The following is a 19205-nucleotide window of genomic DNA, read 5'->3' as shown; positions in this document are numbered from 1 at the left end:
TAAAGCCCCATTGGAGGAATTACATGATTAGTTATGCAGGCATAGAATATTTTTTGAGTTGGTAATTAAGGAGAATGTGCAATTCCTTTGAGTCAACTCCTCAAAAAGGGAGAACAAGTTTGGTGATTGCCTGTCACTGCTCCTGTCCACTTTGAGTCTTAGGCTTTGGCCACACTTGCACTTCAAAGCGCTGCCGCGGCAGCGCTTTGAAGCGCTAAGTGTAGTCAAAGTGCCAGCGCTGGGAGAGAGCTCTCCCAGCGCTGTCCGTACTCCACCTCCCTGTGGGGAATAATGTACAACGCTGGGGCTTTGACCACACTGGCGCTTTGCAGTGCCGCAATTTGCAGCGCTGGAGAGAGTGTGTTTTCACACCCTGCTGCAGCGCTGCAAATTTGCAAGTGTAGCCAAGGCCTTAGGCTAAGTCCTTTTAGCCATATGTAGGCAAGGGACCTGCAGCTACCACCATTTTAAAAATGGCTTTCAACAGTTAGATGATACTCATTACAAATACTGACATCTGTAGGGGCTGTGTTTATACTAGTGTTTTCATCATTGCTAGCACCTGTGGAGCTGCACTTGTGGTAGTGCAGTGATGGTAATTAAAAAAAAAAACCTCGCACCTCCGTAGACTTGGCCTGTGAGGCCATAGTGGTCATATTCTTCCTTTGATGAGGGCAGAGTCAGGAAAGGTTTCTCTGTTCAAAGCTGTGTGTCTGCTTGACTGAACCATCCTATGCATAAACCTGTTCTTTAAGGCTTTCTTTTGAGCCTGTTCACTCTAGGTAGTTTCTAAGCACATGGGATAAAAAGACTGTTCTTATACACCACTGCACTTTCTCATCCCCAGACTTCAAGTTTGTGGAATATAGGTTTTATGGGTAATGTTATAGAAGTACTTAGTCATGCATGATTCTTGACATAGACCCATGTCGACTTTTGCCTAACATCTTAGGACTTGTTTGAATGTAAATGGTGGCATTGAACTATAGTATATGGTGTCTTCTTCTTTAGATTTTAATAGATTGTGCTCTGCAATCATTTTAATGCAATTTTACCTTATTTGTGTTTGTAACAAGTACATATTGGGGGTGGGGGGGAGCGAGATTTTGAGAAAGCATCCTAATCAATATTTACCTCTATTTCAAGGCATTGTATTGGACTTAATGCCTTTTCCATAAGTACACTTTTCTCTTCCCATATGTGTTTACATCATAAACTTCTGCTTAGAATCCCTTATCTGTATTATTTATCCAAATATCTATACAGTACCTTGTTCTGCCAAAGTTTTTAAATTTTATTGTTTTCACTGTTTTTTAAGATTAAAATTGATTGCATATGTCTATGAAATAAGTTCTGCTAATGCCATATTTTAACTTATATTTTAAAAGTTTTATATTGGACTTTTTATTCTAAATTTTAATTAGTTGGTTATTTTATTTTATCTTCATGTTTTAGAGCTCTTTGACAACTACATGCAGCAGGATGCGCATGAGTTCTTAAACTATCTTTTAAACACAATTGCTGATATTTTACAAGAAGAGAGAAAGCAGGACAAACAAAATGGCCGTCTACCTAATGGCAGTATCGACAATGAAAACAATAACAGCACACCAGACCCAACCTGGGTTCATGAGATCTTTCAGGGAACATTAACTAATGAAACCAGATGTCTTACTTGTGAAACTGTAAGTCTATATCTGTTTTATAGAAGAAATTCTTATTTCATACTTTCAGGAATCCATTTTTCTTTAAAATAATTTGAACTGCATTACAATTTTTTTACTCCTTTAGTTTCAAGATTCATGCAGATGGTAAGTGTACTAGACTAATTGGTTTATTTTTGCAAGCTTTAAATGTAACGATCTGTATGATCCACTAAATATTAGTGAGTGATTAATTTTTTTTTTAAATGAGTGATCACTGAATGAGTTATGGGAAGGAACCCTTATTGGTCAGTGAAAGAGTATTGAGCAAACTATTGCATGAAAAATTTGCATTTGTATTTTTGAACTGTGCCCTCATAATCAGCTTTAGAATTTAGATAATGTTTTAAAAATAAGGATTAAAAGTTTGGAAGGGCCTGAATATAGACAGTTATACGTAAATCCACCTTTTTTTGTTTTCACTGTTAATCCTTTTTCTTCTAATAGGTTAGATTTAATAGTTTACTATTTCAGATTTAGATTTAAAACATTGCTATCATTCAACATACACATATATGTTCTATAATTAAATACATCTTCCCAGGTGAGCTTGATCAGTTTTTAATTTGCCAAATTTGCTTAGCAGCGCTAAAATCAGTATGACAGAATTCCTTTGTGTCGCTAGTTGTCAAAATTGGTCCTTTTTTCCTCATTTATTTAGATAGCCAAGTCTTGAATATAGAGAGAGGTTTCTCCCCAGGATACTATCAAGTGCTTTCTATTCCAGCTCTGGTCTAGAGAATCAGCTCAAGTTTAAAATAGGCTCCCTACTTAAAATAAGATATTAGGATGATGACTGTAAAAGATATAACTTAAACATTGCATCTGCATAGATGATCAAGTCAGGTGTGTTAGTTCAAATGTCTTAACCATTCAGTAGCTGATGGGAGGGCATTATGCCAGTCCATGAGGGAACCAGGCAGCCCTTGCTGATGCATGTGGCATACATCTTCTAATTGGCCACAGCAACAAAGAGGGGGAGTTACAAAGACCCCATTTTGACACATTTTTTTTAGGGCAACCAGAACTGTAAGCCACTGTCACCCTTCTGCTTTAGCAAAAGATATATTTTTGGTACTATACTCTGTATACACATTTTTGGTGCTCTCTGCTGCCCCAGTCTGTTAGCCAGCCAAACAAACTCCTTCTCACTCTGCCCTTCCTAACTTTGCTCTGCAAGTTAATCCTTGATGTACTTCAGTTCCCTAATTGTCCAGAAGCGTGTCTGTGCAGCATCCAGCCACTGGATGCCCGTGTCGCCAAAGAGACGGAATACACACCAGCCTTTTGGCTTAGCTGAGAATCCACACCTCACTTAACAACACTGAGATGAATTTATAATAAAACTAGAATAAGTTTTACTAATTAATTTGGTTCTAAGCAGAGATAACAGAAACAGTAAATTGTTACAAATAAAACAAAAATATAATCATGCTTTCTAGTGACTAAAACTTAATTTAACAGATTACAATCCTTGTCTGAGGCAGTTTTCTCACCTACAGCTACTTCACCAATCCTACATAGTTGGGGATCCACTGTTCATGGAATGTAAAGAACGCTGACCTCTTCTCCCCCCCCCCCCCCCAGTGATGAATAACAAAATGCTCTTTTGCTTCTCCTTATATTCCCCAAAGTTCATTGTCTTTGTCTCAAGAGTCAGGATGACCTGCGGTGTGTCTTCTGGTGTGCTGACAACTTATCCTCCTGATAACGGACATTAACCTCTGATGTAAAGGAACTGCCCAATGTCTCTGGCATCACCATGCTCTATTTACATTAGAGACACATGTAAACAGACAAATCAACATTCCTTTGTCTAGGACAAATTTGTTTATCAATTCTCCTCCCAAAACAAATTTTAGGAACATATTTCCAGCACACATACAACTCTTAACACACCATCTATACATACATCATATAATGATATTAATGACTGATGTGTCACCAGCTTTCATTTGATACTTCGCACAGTACTCTTTACAGATAAATTATAGCAATGTGATAGGTGGAGTGAGTGTCAAGTCTGATAGGAATTACAAAATAATGGGTCTCTGCCAGTTGGCATGGAGGGGCTCTTAAGGTCAGACCATGGTCATGGTCAGCATATCTGATCATTCTACAAGTGATTGAGCTTTACCCAAAAATGGCATGGAATGTCAAAACTAGGGGCTGGACTGTTGGATCTGTCATGAGATAGGCACTATCAATGTTTGAAGCTTGCTGTTGCCAGCTACAGTGCCACCTGGAGGTGATATCAAGGTTCCTTAGGGGAATTGAGCTGAGATGATGGGTCAGTGGATTAAGCTAATCTGTAAGCAGGGGTAGATGTGGCCTGTTTTGCTCCTCAAGGAGCAGATTCTGCAAGGTGATGATGTTGGACAGGACTGGCAGCCAGGCCAGGTTGATCATTCTCTTGGTACTGGGACTGTCAAGTGATTAAAAAGAGTAATTGTGCGATTAAGCAGTAATAGAATACCATTTATTTAAATATTTTTGGATGCTTTCTACATTTTCAAATATATTGATTTCAGTTACAACACAGAATACAAAGTGTACAGTGCTCACTTTATAATTATTTTTTATTTCAAGTATTTTCCCTGTAAAAAAACAAAAGAAATAGTATTTTTAATTCACCTAATACACGTACTGTAGTATAATCACTTTGTCATGAAAGTTGAATTACAAATGTAGAATTATGTACAAAATAATGCATTCAAAAATAAAACAATGTAAAATTTTGCAAGTCCACTCAGTCCTACTTCTTGTTCAGCCAGTTGCTCAGACAGGTTTGTTTACATTTGCAGGAGATAATGCTGCCCACTTTTTGTTTACAATGTCACCTGAAAGTGAGAACAGGCATTCTCATGGCACTGTTGTAGCCAGCATAGCAAGGTATTTACGTGCCAGATGTACGAAAGATTCATATGTCCTTTCATGCTTCAATCACCTTTCCAGGGGACATGCATCCATGCCGATGACAGGTTCTGCTCTATAAGGGCAAGTCTACACTTACCTGCCGGGTCGACGCAGTGAGTTCAACTTCTCGGAGTTCAAACTATCGCGTCTAATCTAGATGTGATAGTTCGAACTCCCCACGTGCTCTGGTCGACTCCGGTACTCCACCACTGCAAACGGCGGTGGCGGAGTCGACCTTGGAGCCGCGGACTTCTATCCCGCGGCGTCTGGACGGGTGAGTAGTTCGAACTAGGGTACTTCGAGTTCAGCTACGCTATTCACGTAGCTGAACTTGCGTACCCTAGTTCGACCCCTCGCCCTTAGTGTAGACCTGCCCTAACAGTCCAAAGCAGTGCGGACCAACGCATGTTCATTTTCATAATCTGAGTCAGATACCACCAGCAAAAGGTTGATTTTCTTTTTTAGTGGTTCAGGTTCTGTAGTTTTCACATCAGAGTGTTGTTCTTTTAAGGCTTCTGAAAGCATGCTTCACATCTCATCCCTCTCAGATTTTGGAAGGTGCTTCAGATTCTTAAACCTTGGGTCGAGTGCTGTAGCTCTCTGTAGAAATCTCACACTGGTGTCTTCTTTGCATTTTGTCAAATCTGCAGTGAAAGTGTTCTTAAAATGAATAACGTGCTGGGTCATCATCCGAGACTTCTATAACATGAAATATATGGTAGAACACGGGTAAAACAGAGCAAGGGTCATACAGTTCTCCCCTGAGGAGTTCAGTCACAAATTTAATTCATTATTTTTTTTAACAAGCGGCATCAGCATGGAAGCATGTCCTCTGGAATGGTGGCCGAAGCATGAAGGGGCATATGAATTTTTCGTACATCTGGCACATAAAGACCTTGCAATGCCAGCAACAAAAGTGCTATGCAAATTGCCTGTTCTCACTTTCTGGTGACATTGTAAATAAGAGGACAGCACTATCTCCTGTAAATGTAAACAAACTCGTTTCTCTTAGCACTTGTAGGCTCTGAAGTTTTACGTTGTTTTGTTTTTGAGTGCAGTTATGGAACACAAAAAAACTACATTTGTAAGTTGCACTTTCATGACAAAGAGATTGCACTATGGTACTTGTATGAGATTTATCATTTTTTACAGCGCAAATATTTATAATAAAAATAATATACACTTTGATTTCAATTACAACACAGAATACTATATATATGAAAATGAAGAAAAATATCCAAGATATTTAATAAATTTCAATTGGTATTCTATTTAACAATGCGATTAAAACTGTGATTAATCATGATTAATTGTTTTTGAGTTAATCGCCTGAGTTATCTGTGATTAATCGACAGCCCTACTTGGTATCTGTTGTTATGTGCATGGCTTCATTCAGCTGAGTATCTATTAGTCCCGACCCACAGTTTGAAAACTGCTGTCCTAGACACATCCGCTTTGGTCGTGGGCCAGTTTGTGTCCATTCAGGAAGATGTTGAGTTGTTTATTGGCTTTTGTGTGGTACAAATGGAAGGTGATTGCGAGGAAGTGGAATGGTTGCTCTTAAGCAAAGGTAAGTTTTCTGGGACCAGCTATGCAGTAACAGAACCGTTATCTATATATTTCCTTCAGTAGAGATTTTATCAGGATTTTGGCTCAGAAGGTGGGGATGTTGGTAGTATGTGTTCATGTTATGAATGTGCTGCTATTGGAAAATAAAAGTAATATGAATTGACTCTTGGATCATACAGAATTTCCCTCAAGATATAAGGGAAGAGTGATGGCCAACCTACCAAATTGTCTCAGTTCAGTGAATATGGTTGAGTGAAAATAGTTTAAAGTTTTCTGATTAATACTTGAAATAGTTAAAAGATATGGGAAAAATTTTAGGAAAAGGAAAAAGAATGAACTTGTGATTAAGACATTAGGCTAATGTTCCAGAGTTTAGGTTTCAATTGCTGGACCTTCCACAAAGTCCCTGTGAGACCTTTGGCAAGTCCTTTATCTATTCTGTGCCTTGGTTCCACTTCTGTAAAATAGGGATAATACTTCCCTTCCTCAGAAGGAGTACTATAAGGATAAATTCATTAATGTTTTTAAAGTACTTGGATACTATGGTGATGAGGGCAGAATGAGAAGTAGTATGGTCCAGTTATTAGTATGCTAGGCTGGGATTAGGAAGAATGAAATTCAGTTCCCTGCTGCATCACAGACTTTCTGCATGACATTGGGCAAGTCACTTAGTGTTTCCATTCCTCAATTTCCCATCTCTGGAATAGGGATAAAAGTATTTTCCTATATCATGAGGGTGTTATGAGGATAAAAATATTCTTCTTTGAGTAGTATCCCTATGGGTGCTCCATTGTAAGTATTGTGCGTCCCTGCTAGACAACTTTGGTAGCAGTGTCCGTTAGGCCCACACATGTGCTGTTTGTCCTCTTGCCCCGCCAAAAGGCTAGCCAGCACACAGGCTAACTGCCTTCAGTTCCTTCTCAACTCTCCCTGGCTGGAGACTGAACTATTTGCAGTGCATTATGACCACTGCTTTTGTTTTGCATTTCTGTAGTTAGTCTCCTAGTACTTAGTTGTAGTTTTAGTTCTTTGCTTTTTATCTTATCTTTTCTCCCTGGAAAAAAAAAATTCCCACCTTTTTTCTTTGGGGGACCCTTCCCCCAACAGGGTATGCCCAGTTCACTGGACTTCAGGAAGTGCCTTTCTTGTATGTAACAGGGATAGCCTCTTTCTAATCACTCTGAGTCTATGCTGCCTTGGGGAAGGCCACATTCAACAAAAGTGTGGTCTCTACTGGCAACTGAGGCCCAGGTCTCGCAACGATAGGGAGCTGAGATAGAAGATCATCTTAATGGAGGCGGCCCTCCAACCCTCTCTGGACTAGTGCCATGAGTTACCTGGCAGACATGAGTCTTCCCCACAATCTTAAACATCTAAAAACTGTGGATCAAAGAAACCAGGCGCTGACCCCTCTCATAAATCATAGAAAAAGAGAGCAAGAAGTTCCCACAGTGAGCCCCGAGATAACTGCAAACAATCTCTGGCATGCTTGGTATCCTCAGTACTGTCAGCACCAAGACAATCCCAGCCCGGTACCCCTGCTCACAGATATCTATGTCGATAGGTACTGTTGACAAGCCTATGGATGCAGTGGGCTCAGGCACCAAGTCAACGGCACTGAGGGACAAGGACAGAAGTAAGCACTGCACTAAGAAGGCACTGCCGGTATGCTCTTCTCCATCGGTACCATCATCGACGTCCCATCTCACACCAGAACGATCAGTGCAGGCAAGATCTCCATCCTCCCTAGTACCGACAGTGGCACTGAGTTGGTCAGTACTGCTAGCATTCTGGCACTCCAGGGATCTCTGTGTATCTGATGATCCAGAGTCTCCTCGGTACTGGGATTTCCATACCGAGTCTTCATTTGTCATGGGAGTTTTCCCTGCTGCCCTGTCACGGTCCCCTGCTCTCTAGTGCGGGCTTGGATAGTGAACCAAAGGAGGCAGTGTATCAATACTCCTCCCAAGCTCCCTATGGTGCCCAATATCATCAACAGGGCCACCGAGCATACCCTCAGATGACCCCACCACTGCCATCATGGTATAGCCAACCATGGGCACCACCACAACCACTGCGGCCATACTGGACCCTTGGACTGCATATCGCTGCCATGCCTCTCAGGCTTTTAGCCCCACCCAAGAACCCTTGAGATGCACCCCTTCCAGTGTGGTGTCCAGAGCTTCGTAACCTCCAGAAGTAATTGGGAAAGAACCATAAGGAGGTTTTGTTGAGGAAGAGGTGACCTTGAGGACCATATCCTTCTTCCTGGATGAGGTCGTCATGCCTCCCCCACCATCTCTGGCTGATGATTTTCAATTCTTCCAGGACCTAGCAAAGAGAGTGACAGATACTCTCCAAATACCAGTAGAAGAAGTCAAGGACACCGATCATCGATTCTGACCTACTCCATTCATCCTCAAAAATTAATTAGTGAGACTATTCTGGACCTCACGAAAACCATTTGGCAGACCCCAGCATCGGTGGCACCTTCCTTCAAGTGGGTGGACAAAAAATATTATGTCCTAGCGAGAGAGACTGAATTCCTTTTCTCTCACCCTCCACCCATCTCCATCATGGTGGATGCTGTTAATTCCCATGGCCACCAACAGCAGATGAATTCTATTTCTTATGATAGGTCTAAACGCTTCTAGTCCCTTTTTGGGAGGAAAGCATACTCCTCGGCCATGCTTCAGTTTCGAATCACCAGTTACCAAGCCCTGATGGCAAAATATGACTATATAAACTATTCAAAACAACAATTTTATTTAACAGTGCCTGAGTCTCACTGCGACCAATTTAAAGCCATTATCCAAGAGAGACAGAGGCCAAGACAAGACTACAATCTGCCTTTGACACAGCAGCAAGGTCTGTCTCCATGGTGGAGGTTATGTGATGTGCATCATGGCTACATCTGTCAGTCTTCCCAAAGGAAGTACAGTCGACAGTTGGAGATCTTCCCTTTGGATGGATGCCTCTCTTCACACCCTGAAGGATTCTAGGGCTACTCTCTGTTCGTTGGGCGTCTACACGCCAGGACAAAAAAGGAAATTTAGTCCGCAGCCCCAGCTCAAACCACACTCCTCGCAATACCCAGCTCAGTGTTACTACGAGCCACAGAGAGGGAGACAAATTAATTCTCAAGGTGTAAACCATCTGGCCTACAGTCTTCCTCATTCCAGCTGTCAATTTCAAGCACCAATTTTGATGTGTTGGTCGAGGCGTCAAAAGACCACCTCCCAACTGCTACAGGTGACCACTGCTATCCCCACATTTGGCCACCATCTAGCAATGTTCTGCAGCACCTGGGAATGCATAACATTTGATTCAATGGTCTTAGAGATCCCTTTTACCTCCCTGACTCCTCCACAACAGCCTTCCCTATCCCTCTTTAGGGATCCTTCTCACAAGAGTTTACTATGACAAGAGGTCAATCATTTCCTCCAGTTAGGAACCATAGAACCAGTACTTCACCATCTACGAGGCAAAAGGTTCTACTCTCACTATTTCCTAATACTGTTCAGGACCTCGGAGCTCTCAACAAGTTTGTCAAAGCTCAAATTCAAGATGGTCACTCTCTAGCAATGATCATTCCAGCATTGAAACAGGGAGACTTGTTTTCAACTCTTGACCTTCAGGATTCCTACTTTCATATCTTAATCCTACCATCTCATAGATGATTTATCAGATTCATCCTAAGACAAGACACAGGCACTGACATTCCAATGTGCTTGGGGGTTGCTCGATTCCTGGCTCTGCCCCAGACCCTGCCCCCACTCGACTCCTTCTCCCAAGCCCCTGCCCCCACCGGCCTCTTCCTGATCACGGTGGATAGGAGGTGCTGGGGGGAGGAGTGGGAGAGGAGAGCTGATGGGGGTTGCCCATGGAGGTGGCACCTATGGGACAAGACCAGTACAGGTTACTCCCCTTCAGGCTATCATCCACCCCAAGAGTGTTCTCCAAGGTTCTCTCAGTAGCTGTGCACTTAACTCTCCCAAGGGATCATGATTTACCCCTATTTGGACGATTACCTCCTCAGAACCCTGACTCCCTACCCCATCATGGGACCTAAACCTGGTACTGAAAGGACTAACCAGGTCTCCCCTCAAACCCATGGCCACCTGTTCACTTACATACCTGTCAGTGAAAACAGCCTTCCTGATAGGGGAAGGAAAATAAGAGAAATAGTGGCCCTAATGACATGTCCTTCCAACACTGTGTTCTTTCAGGACAAGGTTACCCTCAGACTACATAAAAAATTCATTCCTAAAGTAACCTCCCTGTTTCACATGAACTAATTGATTTACCTTCCAATCTTTTACAAGCCTCAACAAGACAATAGGGAGGATATATTACTCACTCTAGATGTCAGGAGAACCTAGCCTTCTGCCTTCTAGTTCAGGGATCGGCAACCTATGACATGCATGCCAAAGACGGCATGTGAGCCGATTTTTTTTTAATGGCAAGCTGCTGCCTGCTGGAGTCCCGGCAGGCAACAGCGTGCCATTAAAAATCTAGCCCAGCCTGACCCGCTCTTCTCTGCCCTCCGCCCCCCTGTCTCCTGCCCCCTGCCCCCGTGGGAGAAGCTTGGTCCTGCTAGCCTCCCCAGCCTCTTCCCACAGTGAGCTGGGTTCCTGCCCCTCCTCCTCCTCTCCGTCCCTCCCTCCTTGCCAGCCGATCAGCTGATGGCCCTTGTGAGGGAGGGGGTCGGGGAGGAATGGAGTCAGTGTGCTCACTGCTCCCAGAGGAGGCAGAGGAGAAACGGGGGCAGGGACTTAGGGAAAGGGGGTGGTGGAATAGGTGCATATACCCTCCAGCCTCCTGCCATGAGCACCCCATGACCCCAGCCCATACCCCCCGGCCTTCTGCCCTGCCCCCCCCCCCACACCCAGCCCTCTGCCCTGGGCCCTGCAGCCCCGCACACCCCCCAGGCCCGTACCCTGAGCCCTGCAGCCCCGCACATCCCCCAGGCTCCTGCCCTGAGGCCTGTACCCTCCTCTCACACACCCAGCCCTCTGCTTGACTCCTTCACCCTCTCCCCCACAACCCCAGCCCTGACTCTGGTACCCCCACACATACCCCCAGCTCTCTCTCCTGACTCTTGAACCCTCCCCACATACCCAGCCCGCCCACACCCCCAGCACCCCACATCCCTACTCCCACCCTGAGCACCAAACGGGAGCTCCTGCACCCACCCACCCCACATTCCCACCTGCACCCCTTGCACAAAATGGGAGCTGCCCAGGTAAGCGCTCTACATCCAAACCTCCTGCCCCAACCCTGAGCCCCCTCCCTCATTCTAGCTCCTGGCCAGACCCTACACCCCAACCCCCAGCCTGCTCCTTCACCCCCAGCCCTGTGCTCAGTGCACTTCCACCCTCAGCTTAGTGCAGAGAGAGAGGAAGAGAATGGGCCAGAACCAGGGAGAAGGTAGTTACCCACTGTATGTGGGCAGGACCAGGATCCCAGACTGGCAGCGGGCTGAGCAGGTCCAGCAGCTGGGATCCCGGCTGGCAGGAGCCAGCGGATGGAACCCCTGAGTGGCAGCGGGCTGAGCTGCTCAACCCACTGCTGATCTGGGGTCCCGGCCGCTGACCCTGCACAGCCTGCTGCCAGTCTGGGGTGGTTCTTCGAGTGATTGCTCCTATGCATTCCAGTTAGGTGTGCGCGCCGTGCGTGCACGGCTCTTCGGAAGACTTTTACCCTAGCAACACTCGGTGGGTCGGCTGGGCGCCCCCTGGAGTGGCGCCGATAGCGCAGGATATATACCCCTGCCGACCCATCCGCTCCTCAGTTCCTTCTTTCCGCCCGTGACGGCCGTTAGAACAGTGGAGCGCAGCTTAGCTGACCTCCACCTCCCTAGCTACTCGTAGTTTCTCTCGTTTAGTGTATAGTTTATAGTTGTAGTTAACTTTATTTGTTTGTAGTATAGGATTTATTTTCAGTGGTTCGGGGTTTATCCCCTTCCCCTCACCCGGTGCCAGGTCCGATGCCCGGTCCACAGGGTTTTACAATGCTCGGCCGGCCACAAGCCATTGCCGACAAGAGATCCTCTCCTAAGTGCCTCGAGGATTCTCAACTGACAGATAAGTGCCGCATTCGCGGGGCCTTTGATCCTAGAACAAAGGGGAGCGGGACTTTCGTCTCAAACAGCTCCTGAGGGAGGCAGCTCTTGTTCCTCGGCTCTCGGCACCGAGCGCTGGTTAGTCTTCAAGGAGCGCTCCCTCAGCACCGGTTCCCCGGTGCCGCCAAGGCCTCCCGGCACTGGCCCTCGCTGACTCCGACGTCCACTCGGCATGGTTCCCTCTCCTGGAGGATGAAGAGGCACAATATACTTGCTGCGTCCGAGCCGCCTGCTCCGCAGCCGAGCGCTATGCTCAGTCTGAATCGCCCGGCACCGATGTCTGCCGCGGCACTGACAATATCCGCACCATTAACTCCGGCCAGGCAAGAGCCGTCGAGTCCGGTGCTGGAAAGCTCCCTGGTACGGACTGTGGTCGAGCTCGCTAAGATGCTGCGTCCGAGCCGCCTGCTCCGCAGCCGAGCGCTACGCTCAGTCGGTTCGCCGGCACCGATGTCTGCCGCGGCACCGACAATATCCGCGCCGTTAACTCCGGCCAGGGAAGAGCCGTCGAGTCCGGTGCTGGAGAGCTCCCCGGTATGAACCATGGTCGAGCTCGTTATGAAGCTGAGTCCGAGCCGCCTGCTCCGCAGCCGAGCGCTATGCTCAGTCGGATCGCCCGGCACCGATGTCTGCCCCGGCACCGACAGTATCCACACCGTTAACTCCGGCCAGGCAAGAGCTGTTGAGTCCGGTGCTGGAAAGCTCCCCGGTACGAACCGTGGTCGAGCTCGCTTTTCAGCGGCGTCCGAGCGGCCCGCTCTGCAGCCCGAGCACTCTACTACGTCGGGCTGCCCGGCACCGGTGACTGCTACGGCACCGACAGTATCAGCACCGTAGACTACGGCCTCGCAAGAGCCGTCGAGTCCAACACCTGAATGCTCCCCGGAGCGAGCTGTGGTCGAGCTCACTATTCCCTCCACGCTGGGAACATTTCCACAGCGAGGGAGTTGATGGCAAGGGCAGAGCCTGCGCTGCTTAACCCCCGACATCGCCGGTGCGGGATATATGGTCTTTTGGCAAGCCTGTCTTGCTCACACCACCCTGCGTCGGCACCGCAGAGCGGCACCGTCCCCGATCGCGGTCCCGCAGACGTTCTCGGTCCCGACGCCGCTCGTGGTCTCGGCACCGTTCTCCATTGCGGTACCTTTAGTACTCGCGGCACCGGCCAGCGTCACGTTCGCTGGCCCGGTACATTCGGCACCGATCCCGCTCCCGGCACCGCCCCAGGCACCGAGACTCCCGTACCCACTCCTGAACGTCGAGCTTGCGCTCTCGGTCGACCGCCCAGCACAGCTCCGGTGGCAGGTCTCGTTCTCGGTACCGGTATGTCTCCCGGTACCGATCCCCGGTGCCGAGTCGAGCAACGTCAGTTAGAGAAGGAGACTCTACCAAAGGCTCTTCAGCTCCTTCAGGGCCACCCAGTCACGCATCAGTGTTGCCACGTGCGGACACTTCATATGCGCAGTACTCTCTTTTCCGATGTGCCCTCCAGAGTCTTCCAGGAGACCTATCAGAGGTCCTTCTAGTCACCATGGGCGTACTGCCACGCCAGAGGCATACCGGTGCTCCCATCTCGCTCCGTTCCGTCGGAGCTCTGGGCGCCAGAGGCGGCAATTAGCCGTCCCCCTGCGACCAATACGGAGCAAGCCCCGGTTCAGCCACCGGGCTCCCAGATCCCACCGGATCAGGAGGTCATCCAGGAGTGCGAGCCCACACAGGACCCGCTTGTCCCTGGCCTTTCTTCTTCCTCCTCCCCAGCTGAGGCGGGGGCAGGAACATACTCCTCGGGCCCTCCTCTGATCGGAATGCAAGTGCATAGCATCATCCAGGGGGTACGAGTGCCTAGGTACATCTAACCCCCCCCCCCGCTCCCTTGTCGTCCAGTCCCTCAATGGGATGGAACGCCATGGCCAGCAGGCACCAGCTCCTAAATCCTAGGGGGCTAGGCGACTGGTCTTACGGGGCCGTACGATGTACTCGGCGGGGGCCCTGCCACTTTGTGTAGCAAACTAGCAAGCCCTGCTTAACCGCTACTACGGGTGGCGGTGGGCAACTTTACAGAGTCGGTTCTTCAGAACTCACGTCAAGAGTTCGATGCCCTCCTGGATCGAAGGAAGAAGCTGGATAGAGCTTCCCTCCAGGCCTAGTTGGATGCAGCTGACTTCGCTGCCACGACCCTGGCCTCGGGTGTGGCCACGAGGCGCATTTCCTGGCTCTGGTTATCGAGCCTTCCCTCGCAGCTGCTGTCCACTATACAGGACTTGCCCTGTACTGGCAAAGGCCTGCTCTCTGAGAAAGCTGGCCCTAGGCTGCAAAGCCTGAAGGGCAGCAGGGTCACTTTCCGCTCTCTATTAGCATGCACACGCCGGTGCTTAGCGCCGACCTTTCCGTCCCCAGCCTCACCGCTCTTACCCTGCGCCTAGACAAAGACAAGACTTTACCAGCAGGCGTCACTTATGCGGTCATGGGCGTCAATCAGGCCCTCAAGGTTAAGGTCCTTCTAACCATCCTCGTCCCTCTTAGGGACCCCTCTCATGAGCGATTTCTCTTGCACCAGGTGCGGACGCTCCTCTTCATCGGCGCTATACAGGAGGTGCCTAGGGATGAAACCTAATCCCCTAGGCGAAGGGAGGTCTCAGACATATCCTAGACCTGCGGGTCCTCAACAAGTTCACGCGGCGGATAGGTTCCGCATGGTTCCCAGGGGGACCGTCATCCCACCCTTGAATCCCGGAGACTGTATGCCGCCCTCGATATGACGGGCGCGTATTTTCATGTCCCCATTTCTCTTCCACATTGGCTCGTTCGAGGGACCTCCGAGCCCAAGTACCAGTCCTGTGGGCATCGACACGGACCTATTCCGGTGTCTAGGCCTGATCATCAATGGTAAAATCCACTTTGGTTCCCACACAGGGAATAGAATTCATTGGAGCCACCCTGGACTCCAATCTCACCAGAGCCTGCTTACCTCAGCCTTGGTTTCATGTGGTGGTAACAATTGTACAAGGTCTACGGACCTTCCCGACAACTTTGGCTCGCCCAGGCCTAGGTTTCCTGAGTCACATGGCTGTCTGCGCGTTTGTTTCCAAACATGCCAGGCTTCGCCTCTGTCCACTCCAATCGTGGCTCACCTTGGTGTACCACCCGGGCAGAGATACCACCCTGGTCGTCTCGTTCCCCCTGAGCATTCTAGGCTCCCTTGACCGAGAGTCAGTGCCCTCCCTGGTGTATCCAGGGATACTGTTCCATTCACCCCTCGGGGTCCCTCATGACGGACACCCCATCTCTCGGCTGCGTGCTCACCTGGGTCAGCTTCACACTCACGGCCTTTGGTCGGCCCAAGAGCTGGCCTTACGCATCAGTGTCCGAGAGCTGGGAGCAGTCTGCCTTGTATGCCAGGCTTTTCAGCTGGCGGATCGCCTCAGCAGATCCTTCCGGTCTCACAAGTGGTCGTTCCCTCCGGATGGTATCCATTCCGTTTTTCGGAAGTGGGTCTTTCCCCGCATAGCCCTCTTCGCTCCCGCGAGAGCGAAAACAGAGAGAAGTCCTCCTCATTCCAAGACCTCTCCCCGGGCTCGGTCTTGGAGAGATTTCTGATGCCGTGGATGAGCCATCGGCTGTCCAATTTCCACCGTTCCTGCTGGCTTGCAGGGCCCTGCTAAAACTCCGCAGGGGCAGAGCGCACCTGATCATGATCGCTCCAGTGTATCCCAGGAAGCACTGGTACACCAGGTCGCTAACCCTGTCGGTAGCCAACCCTATTTCCCTACCTCTTGGGCCAGACCCCATTTCGCGGGATCGCAGCAAGCTTCACCACCCAGACTGGTAATCCCTGCACCTCGCAGCAGGGCTGCTGTGTGGCTAAACCGATCCGAATTACATTGTTCTGCCTCGGCTCTACAGGATTCTCCTGGGTGATAGGATATCCTCCACTTGGTTAACGTATCTGGCAGAGTGGAAGCGTTTCTCCTGCTGCTACGAAACGCACAATGTTTCTCCCGCCGAGGTCCCGATCCAGTCCGTCTTGGACTACCTCTGGTCTCAAACAGCAGCACATGGCGCGGCACTCTTGGCAGCCATCTCTCCCTTCCACCCAGCGGGGAGTGGCCGCTCCGTATTCTTATGCCTTGTGGTTTCTAGATTCCTCAAGGACTTAGAGCGTTATACCCCCTCCCCCCCCCCCCCCGGTTGGCCCCCGCCACAACCTGGGTCTTCAACCTGGTTCTCGCCAGTTTTATGATTGCCCATTCGGGACACTGACGACATGCTCGCTGGCATACCTGTCCTGGAAGACAGTCTTCTTTGTAGCCTTTCCATCGGCCAGACGAGTCTCCGAGCTTCAGGCGCTCGCGATGGACCCACGGTATACTGTCTCTCAAGGACAAGTGCAGTTGTGACCGTGTCCGGCCTTCCTCCCTAAAGGTGGTGTCAGCCTCTCATATCATCCAGGATAGCTTCCTTCCGGTCTTCTTTCCGAAGCCACACTCATCGCAAGGAGAGCAACAATTGCCCTCCCTAGACGTCCGTAGGGCGTCCGCAATCTATATCGAGCGGACAAAGCCCTTGCGTAACGCCCCCGAATCTTCATCGTACTGGCATACCGGACGAGGGACATACCTGTCTCCTCCTAGAGGATTTCATCTTCGATGACTGGTGCATCTGCGCCTCCTGTGTTTAGCCCATGTTCCATGGAGCCACCTTACTGCACATTCCACCAGGGCTCAGGCTTCCCTGCTGCCTTCTTGGCCCACATACCCTTTCAGGGGATGTGTCGTGCAGCTAGTACACACCTTTGCCTCTTTGGCCCAAGTGTCCAGAGATGATGCAGCCTTTGGCACAGAAGTTTGCATTCTGCAGCATCTAACTCCGACCCCACCGCCTACATAAGGCTTGGGAATCACCTAACTGGAATGCATAGGAGCAATCACTCGAAGAAGAAAAGACGGTTACTCACCGTAGTAACTGTTGTTCTTCGAGATGTGTTGCTCCTATCCATTCCAGACCCGCCCTCCTTCCCCACTGTCGGAGTAGCCGGCAAGAAGGAACTGAGGAGCGGATGGGTCGGCAGGGGTATATATCCTGCGCTATAGCGGTGCCACTCCAGGGGGCGCCCAGCCGACCCACCGAGTGTTGCTAGGGTAAAAGTCTTCCGACGAGCCGTGCACGCGCGGCGCGCACACCTAATTGGAATGGATAGGAGCAACACATCTCGAAGAACAACAGTTACTACGGTGAGTAACCGTCTTTTCTGGCTGCTGGACCCTTGCCAGCCGGGGTCCCGGCCACAGGCCCCGCTCAGCCTGCTGCCGGTCTAGGTGAGCAGAACCCCAGACCAGCAGCGGGCTGAGCAGCCGGTGGCATAAAATCAACATTTTAATTTAATTTTAAATGAAGCTTCTTAAACATTTTGAAAACCTTGTTTATTTTACAATACAATAGTTTGGTTATATAATATATAGACTCAGAGAGACCTAAAAAAACATTAAAATGTATTACCGGCACGTGAAACCTTAAATTAAAGTGAATAAATGAAGACTCGGCACACTGCTTCTGAAAGGTTGCCAACCACTGTTCTAGTTTTTAAGAAGTCCCTGTGTTTTTCCTCCCCATTGTGGAAAGTTCCTAAGGCTCAGCAATATCAGCCCAGAGACTCTCCAAGTGGGTCTCAAACTGCATTAAACAATGTTACCAAGTACACAATATGACGCCTCCAAATATTATTGGTACACACTCCACAAGATCGATCTCATCCATTGCCTTCCTCAAAAATGTCCCTATCTCAGTGATCTGTAGACAGGTGACATAGACGTCAGTCCATTCCTTTGTAGAACATTTTGCGATCACTGGGGACTTGCCATCCAATGTCATTTGCAGCTCCACAGTGGTGATCTGTATGTAAGTGACCCAACTCCGAAGTCCAAGCCCTCCTGCAGAGATACTGCTTAGGAGTCACCTACAGTGGAGCACCTATAGTGACACTACTTGAAGAAGAATTTACTCACCTTGTGCAGTAACAATAGTTCTTTGAGATGTGTGTCCTTATAGGTGCTCCACAACTTACCCTCCTCCCCTCTACTTCAGAGTTCTTGTCAATGATTTTGGTAGAGAAGGAACTAAGGAGGGTTAGCCTGCCTACAGTAGCTAGCCTCGTGGAAGGGCACAAGGACAGACGGTGCATGTGCAGGCTTAATGGACACTACTGTCGAAGTTCTCCGATCAGCAGCGCAGGGATGCAAGCACACCTACAGTGGAGCACCCATGGCAATACACATCTCAAAGAACCATCGTTACTTGCACAAGGTAAGTAATTTCTTCTTAGATTATTAGGCACTCAAATAAGTACCATGCATAGATATATAGGAGACTATGCAAGTAGAAGGGAATGCGCAGAGGTAGAAAATGTGTGGTGGAAGAATGTCACCTTTTTAGGGCTCTAGATAAAACTTCATTATAGCTGTAGAGTAATGTTAACATACAATGCCTTTTTGGGCAGCAGAAGGGGATTCCTGGGTTGTAGAAGCAATCCTAGTCATATCCCTGACTTTAGGGTGTTTTGCCTTATTTCTTTTAAAGGAAGTTATTGATCCACAAAAACAACAAGAAGTCCTTGTGGTACCTTAGAGACTAACAAATTTATTTGGGCATAAGCTTTCGTGGGCTAGAACCCACTTCATCAGATGCATGATGTGAAAAATATAGGAGCAGGTATAAATACATGAAAGGATGGGGGTTGCTTTACCAAGTGTGAGGTCAGTCTAATGAGATAAATCAATTAACAGCAGGATACCAAGGGAGGAAAAATAACTTTTGAAGTGGTAAGAGAGTTGTCCATTACAGACAGTTGACAAGAAGGTGTGAGTAACAGTAGGGAAAAATCAGTATTGTGGAAATTA

General features: G+C 48.4%; 1 protein-coding gene and 1 long non-coding RNA gene across 8 annotated transcripts in view; one reads left to right on the top strand and one right to left on the bottom strand.

The window, feature by feature from the left end:
* LOC120402300 overlaps positions 1-19205 on the bottom strand; it is a 134039-nt gene that overhangs the window by 54382 nt on the left and 60452 nt on the right. The gene's annotated exons all lie outside the window — the stretch shown is intronic.
* USP12 (ubiquitin specific peptidase 12) overlaps positions 1-19205 on the top strand; it is a 112067-nt gene that overhangs the window by 44786 nt on the left and 48076 nt on the right. For all 6 annotated transcript variants that reach the window (XM_039532795.1, XM_039532789.1, XM_039532813.1 and 3 more), the window contains exon 4: positions 1456-1685. In XM_039532795.1, coding sequence (XP_039388729.1) covers positions 1456-1685 — 230 coding nt within the window. The remainder of the gene's footprint in view (positions 1-1455; positions 1686-19205) is intronic.

Source organism: Mauremys reevesii, linkage group 1 (genome assembly GCF_016161935.1).
Source record: "Mauremys reevesii isolate NIE-2019 linkage group 1, ASM1616193v1, whole genome shotgun sequence".
In the NCBI taxonomy this organism is placed as follows: domain Eukaryota; kingdom Metazoa; phylum Chordata; order Testudines; family Geoemydidae; genus Mauremys; species Mauremys reevesii.
Note: the sequence above shows the minus strand (reverse complement) of the source record. Positions and strands in the feature narration are given on the sequence as shown.